The sequence below is a fragment of the Nomia melanderi genome, chromosome 6, assembly GCF_051020985.1.
Source record: "Nomia melanderi isolate GNS246 chromosome 6, iyNomMela1, whole genome shotgun sequence".
Taxonomy (NCBI): domain Eukaryota; kingdom Metazoa; phylum Arthropoda; class Insecta; order Hymenoptera; family Halictidae; genus Nomia; species Nomia melanderi.
Window position 1 is genome coordinate 5,709,119 of NC_135004.1, and position 18,384 is coordinate 5,727,502.

Genomic DNA, 18,384 nt, shown 5'->3' on the forward strand with positions numbered 1-18,384 from the left:
GTGTTATTGTTGAATCGAATCCCGGCGCTGGGATGATTCAGGCCCGATCCGCACTCGGGGAGAGTGGGGCTGGGACGCATCGCGTTTAATTAATTCCGTAATTGGAGGACGCGTTTAGGCGCGGTTCCCTCCGACTGGTCCAGGCCCCTGGGCCCTTGAGATTAGACTGGGACCTGGAACGACGGGGTCGACCTTTTAATCGCGTGATTACTTCCGAATGTAGGGTGACCGACGCCCGATTTTCTCGCATGGATTCGCGGAACCACGTGTTTGCGGATCGTCGGATTAGATTGGGCGAAAGAGTACGGGGGTGGGAAAGTAGGGATTCTTAATTAGATCGAGAATGATTGGGCGAATTTATGCATGTAATTCGTCAAAGATAAAATTAATCCGCTTTGGTTGAAATTAATATAATCTCATTGGTCACATTTTGCTGTAGGGTTCGTGCTATTCTGGAACGTATGGGAATTATTTCTTGTGGCGAATCTAAACGTTTATAGACTACTTATACCTGAAAGAAATTTTCTGAGAATAAAATGGTTTTTGAGCTGGAAGCTTCAAAAACGTTTTTATGGGCGCAAATAATGCTATTTCATTCGTGTTCTCTCCAATTAAATATTCTCATTCAAAACGGAACGTACATTGAAACGAATTAATCGCGCAAACAGAGTTGAATAGCGCGCAGTGTTGTTAAGGACACCCAGACGCACGGTTTTTCTCTTCTTTTCGTCAAATAATAAATCTCTTTCAGCGCCTCGTTCGCGGACGCGTCATTTTATTTGCACTGTTGCGCAAAGTTGTAAATTCCGTGCGCGCGGACGCGAATATTTATCGTTCCCTCGTTCGAGGACGATTATACCTTTATGGTTTTACAACGTGTCCCGCGAGCGACGGATTCTTTTTATCTCTGGTTCGATTGGACGAGGATCCGCGACACGGGCCGTGCCTGTCCCCGCCCATTCCCTTCGTAGCACACTTTATCTCCTATCCTCCCTCCTTATCCGTGTGTACACTTATTTCATGCTCGGTGGAGCACCGGGACTTCAGTGGAAACCAGCTTTCTTATTTGATAACGGGCAAAGAAATTCGCCTGAAATCTCCTCGCGGAACATCTCTCTCCGCGTTGCGCAACTTAAAACGGGAAGCGCCGTGATGTTACAGACTCCATCCTCCCTTTGCGTCTTTTGATAGCGTTCATCTTTCTCTTGCATATTTATCGAGCTGGCGGTTGTTTAACCGATAGGATCAATTCTTCCATCGAATTCGGATTATTCTTGTTTTCGTACGCTGCAGATACGAAAGGAATTTCGAGGATTCTGTGAAGATTATTTTAATAGAAATCCCACGCTGTGGTAAAGGGCTGACAGATTCACGGAACTCACAGGTTTAACAATAAGAAAAGCTTATTAACAAACACAAATAAGAACTATAAGAGTAAGATCTGCCGAGTCTCACTGAATAACTTTACAGAATGCAACTCACAGAATGTTTACGCACCGAATAATCTCTCAGTTTTCTCCTCTTTCCTTATAGCCTTCATACTTCGGTCTTCCTTCTTTCCTCTGCCTTTCTTTTTCTCACATGCGCAATTTCCTCTACCACTAAAGATCTTACGCAAAGCCTTGACAATACACACAGGCCCAGGTAGTCACAACCTCGCTCAATGCCAAACACATTTCACTCAAGTCCAAGGTTTTCCAAACGACGAGTCCCATTCATTCTAATTTTTGGCACCTATGCTAACCATTCGCTCCGGTACATTTTCACTCTAGGAAAACTCCTATAAACTGTCAGTAAATTGTTCTATGAATTTCAAGCTTCGGTATAATGGGCATTACTATTTGCTAAAGAACGTTTCTAACAAAACGTTCACTGACTCGCGCTTCCATTATTATCCAAATAACACACGCTCAATGCAATTAAAGAATATTATTAAAAATATCATTGCTCAGCAAACGTGCAGTCCACCTGGAATCACAAGATTAAACATTCCGTCGTCGTCCGCTGAAAGCAAACACCCAACGACAAAGGAAAATCCAACGGGACAACCGCCATTTTCCACGGGCAGCCCTTAATAAACAATCTCCCGCGGTCCATAAACAGCGTATCATCAGATGAGCGAGGCGCGGCGCGTTCGCTAACCAAGAACAAACGGGTTCGCGGCGGCAAACATTTCTCCCCGGCAGCTTATTTTTTAATTACCGCGCAACAAGCGGCAAGCGTTGACCTCCCTACCATCCCTGCCGCGCGGACGGCTCGCATTAAAATGCTTTTATGCAGTGGCTCGCTCGCGGTGTGTCATCGCCGCGGCTTGGAACTACAATGCAGGAAGTGCTCGGCACCGTGGTGCATCCCGTCACACAAAAGCCACATGCAACCGGTGCAGTTGCTCGGGAGATGCCCCATCGGCGCGGCGCGTTCCTCCCGCTAATGAATTCCTCTTTATGCCGGCGAGTAATTGGTACCCCGCATTATTCTCAATCAGCGGAACCGTCCTTGTCCCTTAGGAAGGATAGGGGAACAGGGTTAGGGGAGGGAAGAGTTGTCAGGTAGACGGGAAAAGAGAGGTGGGTCGAGAGAGAGAGAGAGAAGGGGAGGGGCGAGAGTGCGAGAGTGGAGGAAGGGATGGGGGAAAAGAGAGAAAAGAGGGGTGGAAGAAAGTAGCGGGCTACATATCGGACAAGGGTGGAAAATGTGGTGGAGAGATGGAAGATGAGGAGAAACGCGGGAAAGCCGCAGCGAAAAGTGCATCGGTGGAGGAAGCTTTGCTGATTTACGAGGAGCAGTTGCTAGGAGGGCATTAATATTCGTGACGGAATATTAAACCGCGAGCGTCAATGGGCAGAGCTTCAAAGGGATTTTCCGGGACCCCCACCGGAGGAGAGAGAAGAAGATGGAACGGCGTGGGCGAAGGGAGATGGAAGGAGACGGATCGACGTTCCCGCGAGAGATTACGAGATTCTCGTTAAGTGTCACGTGTAAAGAGTTCCTTTCATACACGCAGAAGCGAGCCGACCCCGGCCGACGGCCGCTCGTTTATAAAATACCGGCGTATAAAGAGACATACTGGATTTATCGAATGTCCCGGGGCTCGCTGAAATTCGATTTAAAGTCGGCGGGCCCGGTCGCGACTCAACGCACGCCCGCACCGGATTTCAGTCGAGACTGGTCCCGCTTGCGCGTACTCCCCGGTAATTTCGTCGCCGCGATATTCTACGGTGACATATTTTCACCCCGGCGACAGGCGATATTAATTCGGTAGCTCCTCGCTGTCGAATTTCTTTTCCGTCGCGTGAAAAATGGGTTCCATGGACATATCGTGAATATTTGGGATTTGATTGTTGTGTAATGAAATGCTGGGATTCGGGGTTCTGATCAGTGAAGTTTTCTCTTTTTGGAAGGTTGGAATTGGCATATAATTGTGAAGCTTTGAGAGGCGAGATATGGAGTATTTGGTACACAATAAATATCTGTCATTGCTTTAGCTTGTAAAGTATTTTGTTCTTTTCAGTTGAAATGGAAATAATTATGGGCGATGATTAAGTTTACTTTGTATGATTGACTTGTGTCGTATATCATATAGAAACAGTGCAAACAATATGTAGAATCGGTGAGGTGAAAAATCAACTTCCAGAAGCGATTCGATAACGAAGATAACCGAGTCGAAAACTTCGATAAATACCAACGCGATTTGTTTGATCGCGGCAGAGTATTAATGGCAGAACTGAGAATTTACTTTTGTAGTCAGCAGGTAGTCGGTAGTCATTGTAAATAGGAAAACTGCTTTTCAGCAATTAATCGACACGAGCTGACTACAACGATCGCAAAGGTAATATTTAACTAATTAATCCAGCGAGTACCAGATTGCAGATTATTATGCAACTATAAGTTCATCCACGTTATTTCATAAAAACAGGTATTCCACGCGTCAGTACATTAACGTTAAAAACGCCACAAACTGAAACGTAGTATGAGAAGCTAATTTTCTTAAGATACTAATCGAGAAACAATTCATTACACTTACTTCTCAATACCGTGCTCAATCGTTTGCCAGTGAACGAAGATCAGTGTAACCGTAACTTGCAAATAAGGATGTACCCGGAGAAAGTTGGCAAACGTCGAACGCTTCTCCAACGATAATCATCCATGCTCCAACGACCGCGGAGACTTTTGTACCCTAGAAAATCGTAATCCCCGGGACGATGCTCGCTGCAGCGGTCGAAAGAAGGAAAGTAACTGCGCCGTGAAAGTAATTCCGAGGTTCGAGGTGCCCGGTGTTAAATAACGAGATCGAGATCGCGTTCGTAGGGAAGAAGGAAAATCTTTCGCTAAATATCAATTTAACGCGGAATGCCAGTTCCAGCATGGAACGTCGGCTCCGCTCGCGTTGCAATGACATGATTCGGGAGTAAGGACATTAATGAGATAAGGCCAGTCCGGTGAGGGGGTGGTTCCGGTAATAATGAGGCGCATTTTTATAACGAGGATCACCATTGCGGGATCATACCTTGGGAATAGGGGAAAGCAAAAGAGAGGGATAGAGCTAGGAAAAGGGACGAGGAGAGGGTGAGCGGAAGAAGAAGAAGCGACCGCGATCCGACGTCTCCGGGCATCGTCGTCCCCGTCGTCGCGAAAGGGAGCGGGGGACTTAATTATCTAATTAATTAACCTCAATCAGAACGATGAGTAATTTCTCGGTTCGCTGGCGCCTTTGCCAGCGTCGAGACTTTCTTGTCACGCTGACTAGGGCCCCGAATTACGGATGAGTTCACGGCAAATCGATTATGTCCTGATGCTATTGCCCGCCTCTATTTAGGCGCGGTACGCACCGCACAGGATCCTCGATCCTCCGGCGTTATCCTGTTTTCGCTGGCCGACCAATTTGCCGTCGCCCGCACCCCCATGCACTCGCCGATCTTACGGCAGCTCGCGTCCTTTTGCTACCGCCTTTATCTTCGGCTCTTACGCCGATCGCGCGATAACTCGCTCGTGAAACGACCGTGCGACGCGAGTTCGTTTCAGCCTCGGATCCAGCCCTCTCGGCTGGAAATTGCGGCGCCCTGCAAAGGAAGCCAACGCTTTGGAACGGTTCCTAAAACGTTGTCAGCCGCTGGCTCGTATTCATGTGATTTTATATTCGTTCGAATTTCTGGTTGTCGCGACTGTTTTGTTGTAAATGGGCCGGATTTAATTGAGAGTTTGATCTTCATTTCAAGTTACTTTGTGCTTTGGAAAGTTAATATAATAAATTCCAAGAACCTCAGTTTTGACATTCTTATGCTTATTTAACTATTCCAATATAGAACGAAATTAATCGTTAATAAAACGAAATTAGTGAAACATTTTAAAATAAACAATCACTTTCGTATCTCTAGTTGGCAAACGTTCAATCTAATCCCATTCGGGATACCTTCATCAACAAACATGCACAAACCAGCAACAATCGCCGCCAGCCATCGGCAAACCAAAACTTCCCGTCGCCGAATCCCACCCCAGTTCGAATCATTTATCCAATCCGCCACCCTCGCTCGAAATAATAACACGGGAGAGGCTCCCCATCCGAAGAAACTCAAATTCCAACTGTCTTCAACCACCGAGAGAGACGCGACCCTACCTAGCCCACCCCCAGAGCGTACGTGTACCAGTGTAACTGACATCTCTGACACGTCAAGTGGATCCGTTCTCCGTGGAAAAACCGCGTCACGGTATCGGCTACTGTTTTACATAAATATCGAGGGTGCGCCGCCGGAAATCGGGGAGGGGCGGCCGGGGAGAGATTCCTCTAAGTGATCTCGAGTGTTTTCGCAGTCGGGGCAGCGCGGTGTTTGCGCGCGGAATTCTGGCCGCGAGAGTGTCGCTTTTTAAGCTTGGTTTAACCCTGCCCGCGGGGCCTATTTCGGGGCTAACTTCGTATTTAGTTAGCCGGGCGGGGCGCGATGGGAAACGACAAGTGGATCCCATGCCCCACCCCGCGTATCCCTTAGCGGCGAGTCACGCCAACGCCGCGCCCCGGCCTTTCATGTGCTAATTCCTGTTTATTTAATCGAATGCTGGCGCGGATCGGCACCGCAAAAGGGCGAACGATCGCCCGGGGATTAATTTCTAATATGGTTTATCGTGGCCAGACGTCCGTGCGCGGATTGTTTGGACAAACTCGACTCTATCGGCCGCGCAAACGAGACCCATTTCCTCAACGTTTCCTGACCTTTTCCGTTTTTTCGCTGCTTATTCTTCTTGGACACGTTTACGCCGACGTGTATCATTGATGTCACACCAGACGTGTACCATCGAATACGCAGTTCGTTAAACTAGTTTGGTAAATAGAAAAAATTACCATGTATAATTGAAAATTAATTTAGTTACTGATAATTTCAATATTTTTAGAAATTTTAAGAACTTCGCCGCCAGCAGAGAGAAAACGAGGACGTCGGCGCGAACGTGTTTAGAGCCTATGCAACTCGAGCTGTGCGTGTACGCTAGGATTTTGTAGGTGTAAAATAAAATGGCGAAACTTTGTTGAATATTAATCTTTTTACTCTGATGTTCCCCGTTCAAAGGCTACACAACGAATGCCTTGAGAAGGGCATTGTTACCCGGAGAACCCCCTCTTGTCAGTGTGGCTCTCGCTCTGTTTATTGCACCCTAAGACTCGGGGATATTTCCCTTAAGAAGATACCGAAATTAACGAAACGTAGACAACCAACGTTCCACTTTCCATTCCCTAAGATTATCTTACATAGGATTTTATAAGAACAAAGACGTAAAGTTCTCTTATCCTTTCTTTGTGAGACACACGAGCTTTGTTTCTCTGTGTTGAATTATTACTAATGTTAAGCTCGCAAAAGCCAAAATGACTAACGTTTGTATATCTTTAGTCTAAACAAAGGCGATAGAAAGGCAACCAGATGTATCTGGATTTTGTCACGCATAGTCAAGAGACTTTTCCCCAGACAAGGCCATAAACGATATTATAAAGAAAAGCGGACCCAAACTTACCTTTTGGTGTTTCGTATCATTCGCATTCGAGAACTTGAAAGAGCTAGACGTCTTTTTCAATGCTGTTAAAGACACACTATAAAAGTATATACTGTTTCATGTAGGGCTACTAAAATAAAAACTAAGTCCGTAGTCAGGTTAAATATATTTATTACGCGATGTGGCTCTAACGAGGAACGCCGACTAACTGCTTTTCCTCAGCTGCTTTTCTAAAAAGGAAAACTCTTCAGACGAGGGCGTACGTGACCCAGGTCCTGGTGGTGCCCTTGGTCATAAATTAGTCAATGGGCCTGGACTATCGCTCAGGCCCCCAAGTATTGACACGCAAAAAGGCCAACCGTCTACATTCATTATTTAATCACCCATTTCCAATACTCTGTTACTTCAAAACAATTGCTGCTGCACCACAGCGGGTCGCGTCGCTTGTGTGCATAGGCCCTAAATTATCCGTCGTTCTCTTCCGTTGCATTTCGCACGTTCTCTGAGAGTACACCATGAGAGATCGAATCGGAAAGGATGATCGATTCTTGTTTGTGAACGCGATGGATCGCGTCGAGAAATTTGTCGCCAATTTTATTGCGATACCACATCCCGATAAGTTACGGGCTTGTTTGGACTTGCTCGGGAATCGGAAGAGTTTTTGTTAATGTGTAATATAGGTCAATGGACCAAAGAAGATGTTAATTTTATCTATTTGGTTTGTAAGACCAGATATTTTTTGTAACTTAATTACACTGGCGTACTGAGTAAGTTTTAAATAATTGACAAGGCTTGGCTTGATTTATCGGACTGTGTGTTGTTGTATTCCCAGTCGTGGAAATGAGTGCAACACTTAGTTATTTTCAAGGGAGGATTTATTATAAAGGTTTTCGACGTGTGGTGAGGCCGCCTTTTACACTATGTATACGACTAAGATCTAATTTTGATGGTTACGGTTTGACAGTGCTGAACCAAGTCTGCTCGCAGGGTCGATTTAGTCCTTTTTAAAAGAAAAAATAGGAGTAGTGGGGATGAGATAGGGGGAGGATGATTCAAGGGGTACGGATGACTCGAGGATCAAGATACATGGATGTGGAGGTGAGAGTTTTAGGCGGCTGAAGATAAGATAGAAACAGAGGAAAAATAGGAAATATTTAGGGAAAGGATAACTATTGCGAGGGTGACTGTCACAGAAGCAAACATGTTTGTATAACTATGTGTCACAGCAGGCTGGCATCCAACAGTGTCCCTTTATTTTCTTGTTGATAACACTTGTCCTAATACTATGATGATACTGTGATATTGCTGTCTTGATAAACTCTGGCTGATTTGTACAATCGAGCGTGTCTTATACTAATTGTGGAGATGAGGGTGTGTACTGTTTCATGTGCATGTTGAAAGTGGAAAATATTTTCGTCCAATGAAGTTGTTGGGGGTTGAATCTTCTGTCTTGTGGTCACACCTTGTAGGGTAAGTCGGACAGGTCAAGTCAGGTATCGTCAGTAGAAGTGAGGAGTACCTCGCATGGATTTCACAGTAGATTCTCTCTGCTCAGTAGAGTGTAGTATATTGTATTCATAATAATTTTATCCAGACAAGTAGGGTAGACTTAGATAAATCGGATTATCTTATCTGTGACAATAAAGAAATAAGAATACTGAAACTTTTTTAATAAAATGTGAAAAAGAATCTTCCTTCTGCAAATAGGGAACAAGAAATAAAAAATATAATTCGCGCTATAACAAATGTCAATTGGATTCTTATTTTGACTCGATTCAGCCTGCAACTCCCTTCGGTCTATCTTAACATATTAATACTATTTAAATTTCGTAACTGTTTCGAAGACTTCGTTAAAATCTTCTTTAGAATCTATTTGAAATCTTGTGTAACGCAACAGTTTCTCGAAATAATTAAAATTGTTTCTTGAAACAATAACAGCTACCTGTTAGATAATCCGAATGGTACAATGAACAGAATAAAGTGCGGGCAGTATCAATTTTCTCGTAATCAAAGGGTGAGGCGAACGGAAGTTGGCACAGGCGCAAAAATTAAAATAATAAAGCTCGATCGCGCGTGCCCGTAAAACACATTGTTGTATTTGCGGCGCTGATAACCCGATTCCTTTTTATATCCGCGCGTTAAAGCGGCGGAAGGCCGAATGAAATACACGCGCGACATTTACCGCCGTATTTGAATAAGTTTCCATTTCGAGACGGGCATTAACGGGCCCGTATTTCGCGCGATTCTTTTATTAACCGGGAAAATCGCGCATAACGCGACCGAGCGTTGTTAACGTGCAATATATCGCGGTGGTTCCCTCTTTCTGCGACGATAATTTCGACGCCGCGCGGTTTCGGATCGAACATCGTAAAATTATAAAGCCCCGTGGCCCGCTAAAAGCGCGGACGACGCGGACCAATTAGCATCCCCGTAAATCACCGGCGAATTACTTTACGAGCCGGACCCGACGAGATCGTTGCGACTATTCGCCGCGCGACGTCGTCTCGCTCGCTGCCCTCGGTCACGGATACTAATAATAAGGGCGATGTACAGATACTGGTTACTGGTAAATAAATATTACTCGATACACGAGAAAGTTAACGCATTATCAATAGATGACGGAAAATTGAAGAATTGAAAAATTGCGGAATTAAAAATTTAGAAAAATATTATCTGCAAATTTGTTTGCAATTTTTTCTCAATTTAAATTTTTTCCAATTTCAATATTTTCCTTGAAAATTTGCAATCTCAGATTTTTCCAACTTTTTGGAAATTTTACAAGTGTCCAATTTGCAAAGTTTCAGAAATGTCACTCGAATAACGGGAATAGAATTTAATGTGAGAGTTTTCAATTCTATTATTTATTTATCGATTAGGCAACTGAGTATTAAATATGTTTTGTCCGAGTGTTTTACTGGTGTTAGTCAGGTGAGTATAATATAATTTATGTTTTTACGGTAAATAATGACACAATAAAATAATCATTTTAAATTACATGACTCTAGTTTTATAGAGAAATACTGGGTAGCATAGATTTCTTAATAATAACCTCGTCTTTGAGCTAACTGTCAACTCGACTATCGTACAGGACACTTATCTTCATCTCACGTTAAATGTGGGTACTGTCTTTAATACAAATGCATCGTCCCCGATTCTTCTCGTTTCCTCGCCTCTCTGGTTTCTCTTTCGTTTTGATACTGTCCTTTTCTTTTTTTCCTCCACAGTCACCTATCGCGGTCGCAGCTCGTTATCGGCGGTATTATCAGCGTTCCTGCTCTCGACCGTCGTTATTGCGAGGACCGATCGATAATGCGATGATCGCGAAATTAAGTCATCCGCCGGGACTGGCGATGTTACATTTTAATAACCACCCGACTGATAATATTTCCTTCCTAATTTACCGCGGAGCTGCATTACAACGTGTCCTCGATCGTTCCACGAAAAAGGGTCTGAAAATGTATGCAAGTTATCCAGGTGAAAGGGGTCCTTCGATTTATGATTTATTTCTACACTTTTCCAAAAGTCTTCCAACACGAAAAGAACTTACACAAAATGGAGAAACAGATTAAACTCTTTATTTCTTATGAACTTAGAATTAAGATGGAACGTGCACACTAAATCAGTGTCATGGTGTGGCTTACTTTCTGAAAATGCAAAACTGCAACAAAAAGATACCGAATGCAGAGAAATTTCTCTGATTACGTCATCTTAAAGTTTATTTAAGAAAAATGGGACAAAGAGCGTGACTCATCATCGGTTTACACTATCGTCGAATAGGAAGCTATTATGAGCAGGTGACTCACGCCTGGTCGGATGCGTTACTCAATTAAATTTCATAATCTAATCTGCTATTTTTCAGTTACAGGCAGCAGTACTTATATCAATTAACGATATTAAACTTTTACACGTTTTATTCTTGCGGCGTTAATGACAGAAGCTCTCGTCGCACGGCGCGTAAATTATGCGTGGCTCGTTTTCGTACCATTTCTTCATAAATCCTGGACAAAGACGCATTATGAAACTCTATTAGGTACAGTTGCAACTCGCGGGACGAATGTTTACCCCTGCGTTCGGAATTAAATTCCGCGGTACTAATTAACTACAAATTCCTTGTGCTCGCAGCCTCTTTTTTTAATACGGCTCACGGCACTTTTCCGCGACGGATGTGTGTCTATAAAAGTCTCTCTATTCTGATTCACTCAGAGGATCTTCGTATTAAAGTCACTCGACCATTTTAAACAACTCTATTAAACTGGTTACTGCGCCGTTAAACGTCCCTCGAAATCGAAACATTTATCTCGAAGGCGTCTACGATGCATCATCGTCTCCAGTTTCGAATTTTGAGCCTGATCAAGCGGAATAACGAAGTGTGCGATCTCATAACAGTTTACGCGAGGTGGTTGGAATTGAAATTCTCGTCTAAATTAATATGGTCGTTGAATAAACACCGAAATCTTTAATCGGGAAATTATCCATATATTGAGTTCAGAAAATTTCGAGAATTTTCATCAAAATAACGAATTTAAAGGAAGCGAATATTGATTCGAGGAAACGTTTATTCATCGGCAGCTGCAGGACTGTCCGAACAACGTCCATTCCCATCTTCTTTAATTAAAGTATTCGAAGTATATTATAATAATATTTTCTCGTGCTACTTTTATAGACCTTTTTATAATGTTCATGTGTAAGTGAACAAATATTGCGTTGTTTTTAGTGAAGGGACGAGAATGTTTATTATTTCGTTAATGTCCTCTTTAATGTATGTTGTAGGAGATGCAATTCTTCTTTTTTCAAATGTATGCAAATTATTTCTTGAGTGATTCTAACGACTGTTCCGATCGAACACTTTCTGCCAGGGGCAATGGAGAGTCTATAATTACCAATCTTGGACGAACTGCCGGCGAACGAGCGTCTAAACGAAATGAAAAACGTTCGGCGAACGGTTTACAAGCTGTTCGCAATCTCCGGCGAGGACGTGTAACGCGACACTCTTCACTCAAGATGAAATGTCCAACATTCGATACACCAATAGTCGTTTATTTCCCTCCTGATCGAAATGACGGCGTCGTATCGGCGATCGTCAGATTTTCTTTGTTTACTTTTAATGTATTAACATTCGTCACCGTAACCATTAATATTTACCCGTTTTCCCCCTCGACGTTCCTTTTCCCCACTGTGCACCAAAGAACCGCATAAACGAAAATGTTCTGGCAAAGTAATAGCTTTTTCTACCATCTAACAAGGTCCTATCCGTTCTTCAGGCACATTGATATTTACGATCCTGATGTGAGTCAAGCTCCTCGATCACTTGTCCCGTTTGTTTATTAACCATGACTTTTCTTATTCTCTTCGGCGTTACAGTCGTTCATACGACAACACGTGTTCGACTACGGCTTGATCATCTTCGTCTTGATCATCTGGTTCGCTACATACGTAAGTGTAATCCTATATTTCACCATTTTTTTAGCAATAACGAATATTTAAAATCGACGCGTTCTCAACATAAAGATTTGTGAATTGGACGATACAAAGGATTGATCGTTTTACGAGGACAATGAAAGTTTGGTTCCAATCTTAAATGTTGTATTTCTTGGATTAATTTGGACATTTTTATGTATTACTTTGTACACGTTATAATCCGCAGGAGCTTAAAATGCTGGAACGGTCCAATAAGCAGAAGCAGAAGATTCTGAAGAAGAGCAAAGCCGTGCGTTAATCCTCCAATTTCTGCGAACATGTGTGTTCGTACCAATGTTTTGTATAAACGTCACTGATTGTTTCAGCAACATGAGGATGTCTCCGTGCTGAAGGATAAAAAGGCGGAGTACGAGGAGTCCGTCATAAAAGTAGTTAGTATCGAATTGAAAGTCATAAAAATGGTCGTGTCCCTTCATTTAAAATCAATAAGAATGAACAAATATATATTATCAACTAAATTAACAATTACTGTAGTACATTTACAGCGTTAGAGCTGTTAATAGTTTGACCTAACCCAGGCATTACTTTGTGCAGATTTGAAAATTAATTTTCTTGGTAACATATGAAACAAACCGAATTTGGTTGGATCTACGAGATCCAAGAAAATTAAAAGAGTAATTGCTGTTAAAAATCTTAATTTCAGTTTCTGTTTTATCAAGAAAATTACTTTGATTGTATAAGTAATTTAATGAACGTTGACTCAGTGTTTATTAATCCTTTGCATTATGACTTCTTTCTCAACTATGATCGAACCAACTATTTTGTCGTTAATGATTTATTGAAAAAAGAGAAAAATTCTAGGCATATCCTATATCTACATTTACTCTAAATTATAATAATTGATAACAAAGAAGAATAATATTCAATTCGAATTCAAAAGAATCAAGTGATATTCATATTTGTTCAATTCCATTTAAAATCTTCACTACAAGTCTGACACGATACTAAAAGCCAAGGGATGTATTCGTCCCATTGAATCATCCCACTCAATCAAGTAACATAAACCGTTTCAGAAACAAGCTCAACGAGCGACAACAGCGAATTTCGATGTCAAGGTAATTTAACGCCCGAATGCGGAAAAAGAACATCCAAAGAAAGAGAGAAAAGTACATAACCGATTCGTATAGTTACAGAAACTGGACACGAAACTGTCAACTGTGATGAAAGAAATCGCCGCTCTTAACGAGAACGTCCACAAAGTATCGACAGACCGTCCCTAGTACATCCTGTCTGCCACTTGACGGCTAGACAGAAGAATACGGGTCCAATTGCTCAGTTCTTATCTTTTCTCATTTAAATTCACAAACATTTATATTTTCAATTGTCCTTAGTACTAAATATTAGCCTATATAACTATTCTTCTTAAAAAATATATCTTCTTTTATAAATACATATCCTTTCATTAAGCATTAATGATGTTTATAACACAGTCAGCCTCTCAACAAAAGTAAACCACCTCTCCTCTCCTTACCTTATTGATTTCCCACTCAAAGCTGCAAGCAATATAAAATTACAAAAGATACCCTCTTACCCTGCGCCGCCAGCCGTCGAGTGGTAGACAATACTCGTATCTAAATGCGCTGTCAACAATTATCGTTGAATCTCAGTTGATTTCCAGCTCACGAATTCGAGGTGGTTGCTCGAAAGTCCTGCGAGCGACGTTGGCTACGGAAAAGCCGAACTGTCGCCGGCTGGCGGCGCGGCCTTGTCGATCGAGGATCTCAAGGTGAGTTTTCAATTAAGCGCTGCCAGGATTTTACCGGCGGTGTGACGCGCTGTAATTGTCACGAAAATTGCTCTGGGCACGGCTCACTTTCCTCTTTCTCTCTCTCTCTCTCTCGGTTCTACTCGCTGTAACAATTCCCGGCGAGTGTTACAACAACCGCAAAACCGTAGCGGGCCCGAACGGCGAACCCAGGGACAGATTGCCGGGGAATTCTATTTAGGATACCGCGGCCAGGAGACGCGGTACACGTAAAGTTACTTCGGTGTCTGTTCGCGAAATTGAGCGAAACCATAGGACTCAGTTAGTTAAGACGCATTCAAATAGCTGCGGTTGTTAGCGGCTGTTAGGTCTGTACACCGACCGAAGGAACAATGTTATTATACGGATTAGCGGGTATTATTATTGGGATTATTGTACACGGTGTAATTGTGTAATATTGATGATGTCTGTTTTGAATAATGGGATCTGGTAATCCTTGATTGGTGGTAATTGCGACGCGTCTACGGCCGCAGTAATTCCTCTATTTGTTCAATTGGCGGCTGCGTCACGCGGGAGTCTTCACGATATTATGTTGGTAGGGGATTTGTTGGCTGTTCGTTCGTTCTTGAGTGAGGATTCTAATCCGGTATTAACTCCTAGTGGTCGAAAGGTGACTCTTAGGCGCCAGTTAATTTGATAGATCGAAGTTGCTGAGTTTAATATTTAATATTAACACTAGAATTACCAGGTGGTTGAACACAATATCCATTCCTTGATGTTTACTTCTGTGATTACTGAAAAGATACAAATACCTCTTTGAGAAATTGCTAACGAAGCTGATTAAGTAATATCTAAGTTGCAATGTAGACTAATTCAAATTTGAATGAAACCACGCCTGTAGCCTCTATAAAGAAATTTTCGAAAGTCAGTACTCGGTAGTTCTAGTGTTAAACTTTGTACAACGCATCACTGTGTGAGGTAATTCATTAATTTATGTGTGAATTGTCGATAACTTGATTTCAAGAAACGTTGTGTACATTTTATTAGAAAATGTTGAATGTTTCTAGTGAAAGGCAATCGAGTGCAAAGGGTTAATGACGTAAATTGAAATAAATATTGTTTATTCTCTTGTCATTTGGAGAAGGATTAATTCATCGTTCTTTTATTACTTTTTGTAACGTATTTTTCATTTGGCTTCATTGCAATAGAGATATTCATTACAGATTACTTTGTAATGTCTTTTTATAAAGGGATTACTAGGTTGATAGATGCTGCGGAATGGGAAGACTTTTTGCAAGAAATATTTTCAATTTAAGAAAAACGGTTATTTAGTGTTGCAAGTTAACAGACTTTTTTAAGAGACGATTTTGTTGAAGATTTTGGAGCCGTCCTTCCCACCACCTCTACCTCCACCACGGAAATATGGGATCTTTGTCAGTCGACCGCCTGGGCAACGTCGTTCGCCTCCCTCGGCTGCAAATGCAACTATGCCAGCCAAAGTCGGATTCAAGTAACTACGCTTCCGTGGAAGCTTCCTCGGAATCAGCGATTCGTCGACGTGAGTAACTTTCATGATGCTATTCACGATATACCACTTCGATTTCTTCGGGTAAATATCTCGAAACATGTGAAAGGCACAGAAAAGTAATAAAAATGCGCAATGGAAAAAAGACGCATTTCATGTGAGCGAAAATGATAGGTTTATTGTTATTGGAAGTTTATGCTGCAGGAATTAACTGGAGGTGTAAGAAAAGCAGGAATTCATTAGATTATGGATGCGTTTTGGGTTCACGTGAGCATGAAAACACAATGCGATAGAAAGTTTAATTAGACCTAATGAGTATTTTATCACATCGCGTAATTCAATGAAAGGCTTAACAGAAAAAGTGAATTTCCATTTGCTAACAGAATTTTTCCCAATTATTTATGAAACTGAATACGTATGAATCTGATTTTGATGTTTGCGTAAATCAAAGTTGTTTGTCACATTTAAATTGCAAAGTATGTGTATTAACAGAATATGTGAATAAACTGAGTGCAATATTATAAAAACATAAGTAAAATGTTGTTCCAGTTAATAAGGGCACCTTTTTTTAATAAATGATTGTTGAAGGAAATGTACAATTATTTTGTTTTGACTTTCGTAAAAGAATCTTGTACAATTTGCATGAAAATTCGCTACGTAATAGTGACACAGGCTTACAGTGACCTAATTGCGCACACGTAATAACGCAAAATAGTTGAAAATTGAAAGTCAGACTCCAAACGCGATGAACTCCAGTTGTGTAATCGCAGAAAATCCATGACCCTAACTGTTATTTCATCGTTTGTATTCGATTTCGTTTGTAACATTTTTAATTGTACTTTCACCGATTCGACGTGTATCGTTGATGCATTAAACTATCTGTGAAAAAAAATGTTTAAATTATATAGAACACGACACGTATAAATTATGTAAAGTGTAGTAATATCACCTTTCTTCGATTAAATAAGGGAAATCATCAATTTGTTGACGATATATATTCAACCACTTCGTGTACTAATTTATATCCTCACTTGAAAACTTTCATCTATGACTATTAATTTTGTTACCATTCACTAGTCTACATTATATTTTTTCTTCTACGTTTGTTTATTGGGTAATAAGCTGTTAAATAAATTCAATTAAAGTTAAGAGAACATGCTGCATGTACTGGCGTCAACTATTATTGACCAATAACCATTAATATTTATTGCGAGCGAAAGTAGCCAGCAACATACGAGATATGTAAAAAGTAAAAATTGAAATTTATGTAAAATTATCTATTCACATAGTTGTCTAATGTATTTGAATACTTTCTTACAGAATAATAATATCTTTGCTTTGAAGATATAATCGACGATAGATAATTTATGAAACTTTTCACAGGATAGAAGTAATACATTTCTAATGTAGACTATTTTGCAAAGGGAAACAGAAGACCTCACTTAATTTAGCTAAATTTAACTTTCAAATTTAATTATGCGAGAACTGAAAGTTCATACAAAAATTCATATTCGTTTCCGATCTATCTTCGTGTATAAAAATAATAGTACATCTACTTCGGTTGCACTACAATTTACTGAACGTGCCATGTGTCCAATGATCCATGGACCATACACGACGATCTCGACCGTGGTTATATGGATATAAATCATCACTTGTCAGCGGTGAAATAGAAAACGATAAAGAAGACTAATTCTTCTTCCTCCCATGCACTTTCTCTCGCTTCTAGTTTATACTTAACTATAACGATGCTGCAAGCAATTAGAAGCTGCATCGGACATCAACACTTTCCCAAAAGCATTATACCATATCGATCGAAAGTAAGATCAATGTTCTTTACGAGTGCGATTTCATTCGTTACGTAAACCCTTATTTTTACTTCTGTTTTTACTTCATTATGTTATTTGATACATAATTTCAGTTTCAGTAATCATTAAATGATTATTGCGGTTCTTGAAATGCAAAATCTTGAGAAATTTAATTTCAAAAACATAAATCCAACTTTAAAAATCGAGTCGTAAGTCGACTGCAAAATCTAAACAAATCCTCTCACTTTAAATATTATTCGAACATAGTCAAATGTTTATAATATTATAAAAATGCATATTCCATTTGAAATAGTCTATAGAATAGTTTTCTATCAGAAACATGTATGTAGCTCTCACAGTTCAACAAAAAATAATTATTGAACTTGAAAGTTCTATTTTCTTTTTAGAAATTCAATTTATCGTACACTGAGGATTATAAAACAAGTTGGACAGTTTCGTCGACAAAATTTTGATAATATGACAAGTGGATTTTGGTTTCAGACACGAACAAAATGAATTGGACTCGTTATAGTCGCCGAGACGTCAGCAGGAGGGGAAGAGGACGCAGGAAATTGAACGATACGCGTTTCGATGGTCGTCGATTACGCTCGGAATCGCTGAGGAACATCTCCTCATTCACGAAATCGTTGTTGGGACTCGCCACCATTTTCTCTAGGGAGAAGTAAATCGACAACGTATTGTTATTCGTGCAGTGTACAATAAATTCCAAGATAATCTGAAGTAATGCGTTTTCCAACGTAAATACGATTTCTCGACTGAAATTATTTTGGTCCTATTAATCAGTGTCTCAGAACCGGCTGCTTCGTTGCCTTTCACTTTATGGTTTTCTCGTTAGTGTTGGAGAAGGTAAGTTATGGTTCTGAGACTGAAGC

The 18,384-nt window shown here is 41.0% G+C and overlaps 1 protein-coding gene across 1 annotated transcript; it reads left to right on the top strand.

Annotated features, from left to right (window-relative positions):
* The first annotated feature begins 12,177 nt into the window (after positions 1-12,177).
* On the top strand, positions 12,178-18,177 carry LOC143174606 (uncharacterized). Its single transcript, XM_076368343.1, has 9 exons — positions 12,178-12,261; positions 12,337-12,408; positions 12,620-12,682; positions 12,753-12,824; positions 13,467-13,508; positions 13,581-13,652; positions 14,061-14,179; positions 15,535-15,716; positions 17,993-18,177. Exons 1-9 carry the CDS (start codon positions 12,178-12,180, stop codon positions 18,175-18,177), a joined length of 891 nt encoding a protein of 296 aa, XP_076224458.1.
* Positions 18,178-18,384: the final 207 nt, after the last annotated feature.

Coding starts and splice junctions, on each gene's coding strand:
- LOC143174606 (XM_076368343.1), top strand. CDS start 12,178: ATGTTCTGGCAAAGTAATAGCTTTTTCTACCATCTAACAAGGTCCTAT. Junction 12,262..12,336: donor TTGATATTTACGATCCTGAT/GTGAGTCAAGCT, acceptor TCGGCGTTACAG/TCGTTCATACGACAACACGT. Junction 12,683..12,752: donor TTCTGAAGAAGAGCAAAGCC/GTGCGTTAATCC, acceptor CGTCACTGATTG/TTTCAGCAACATGAGGATGT.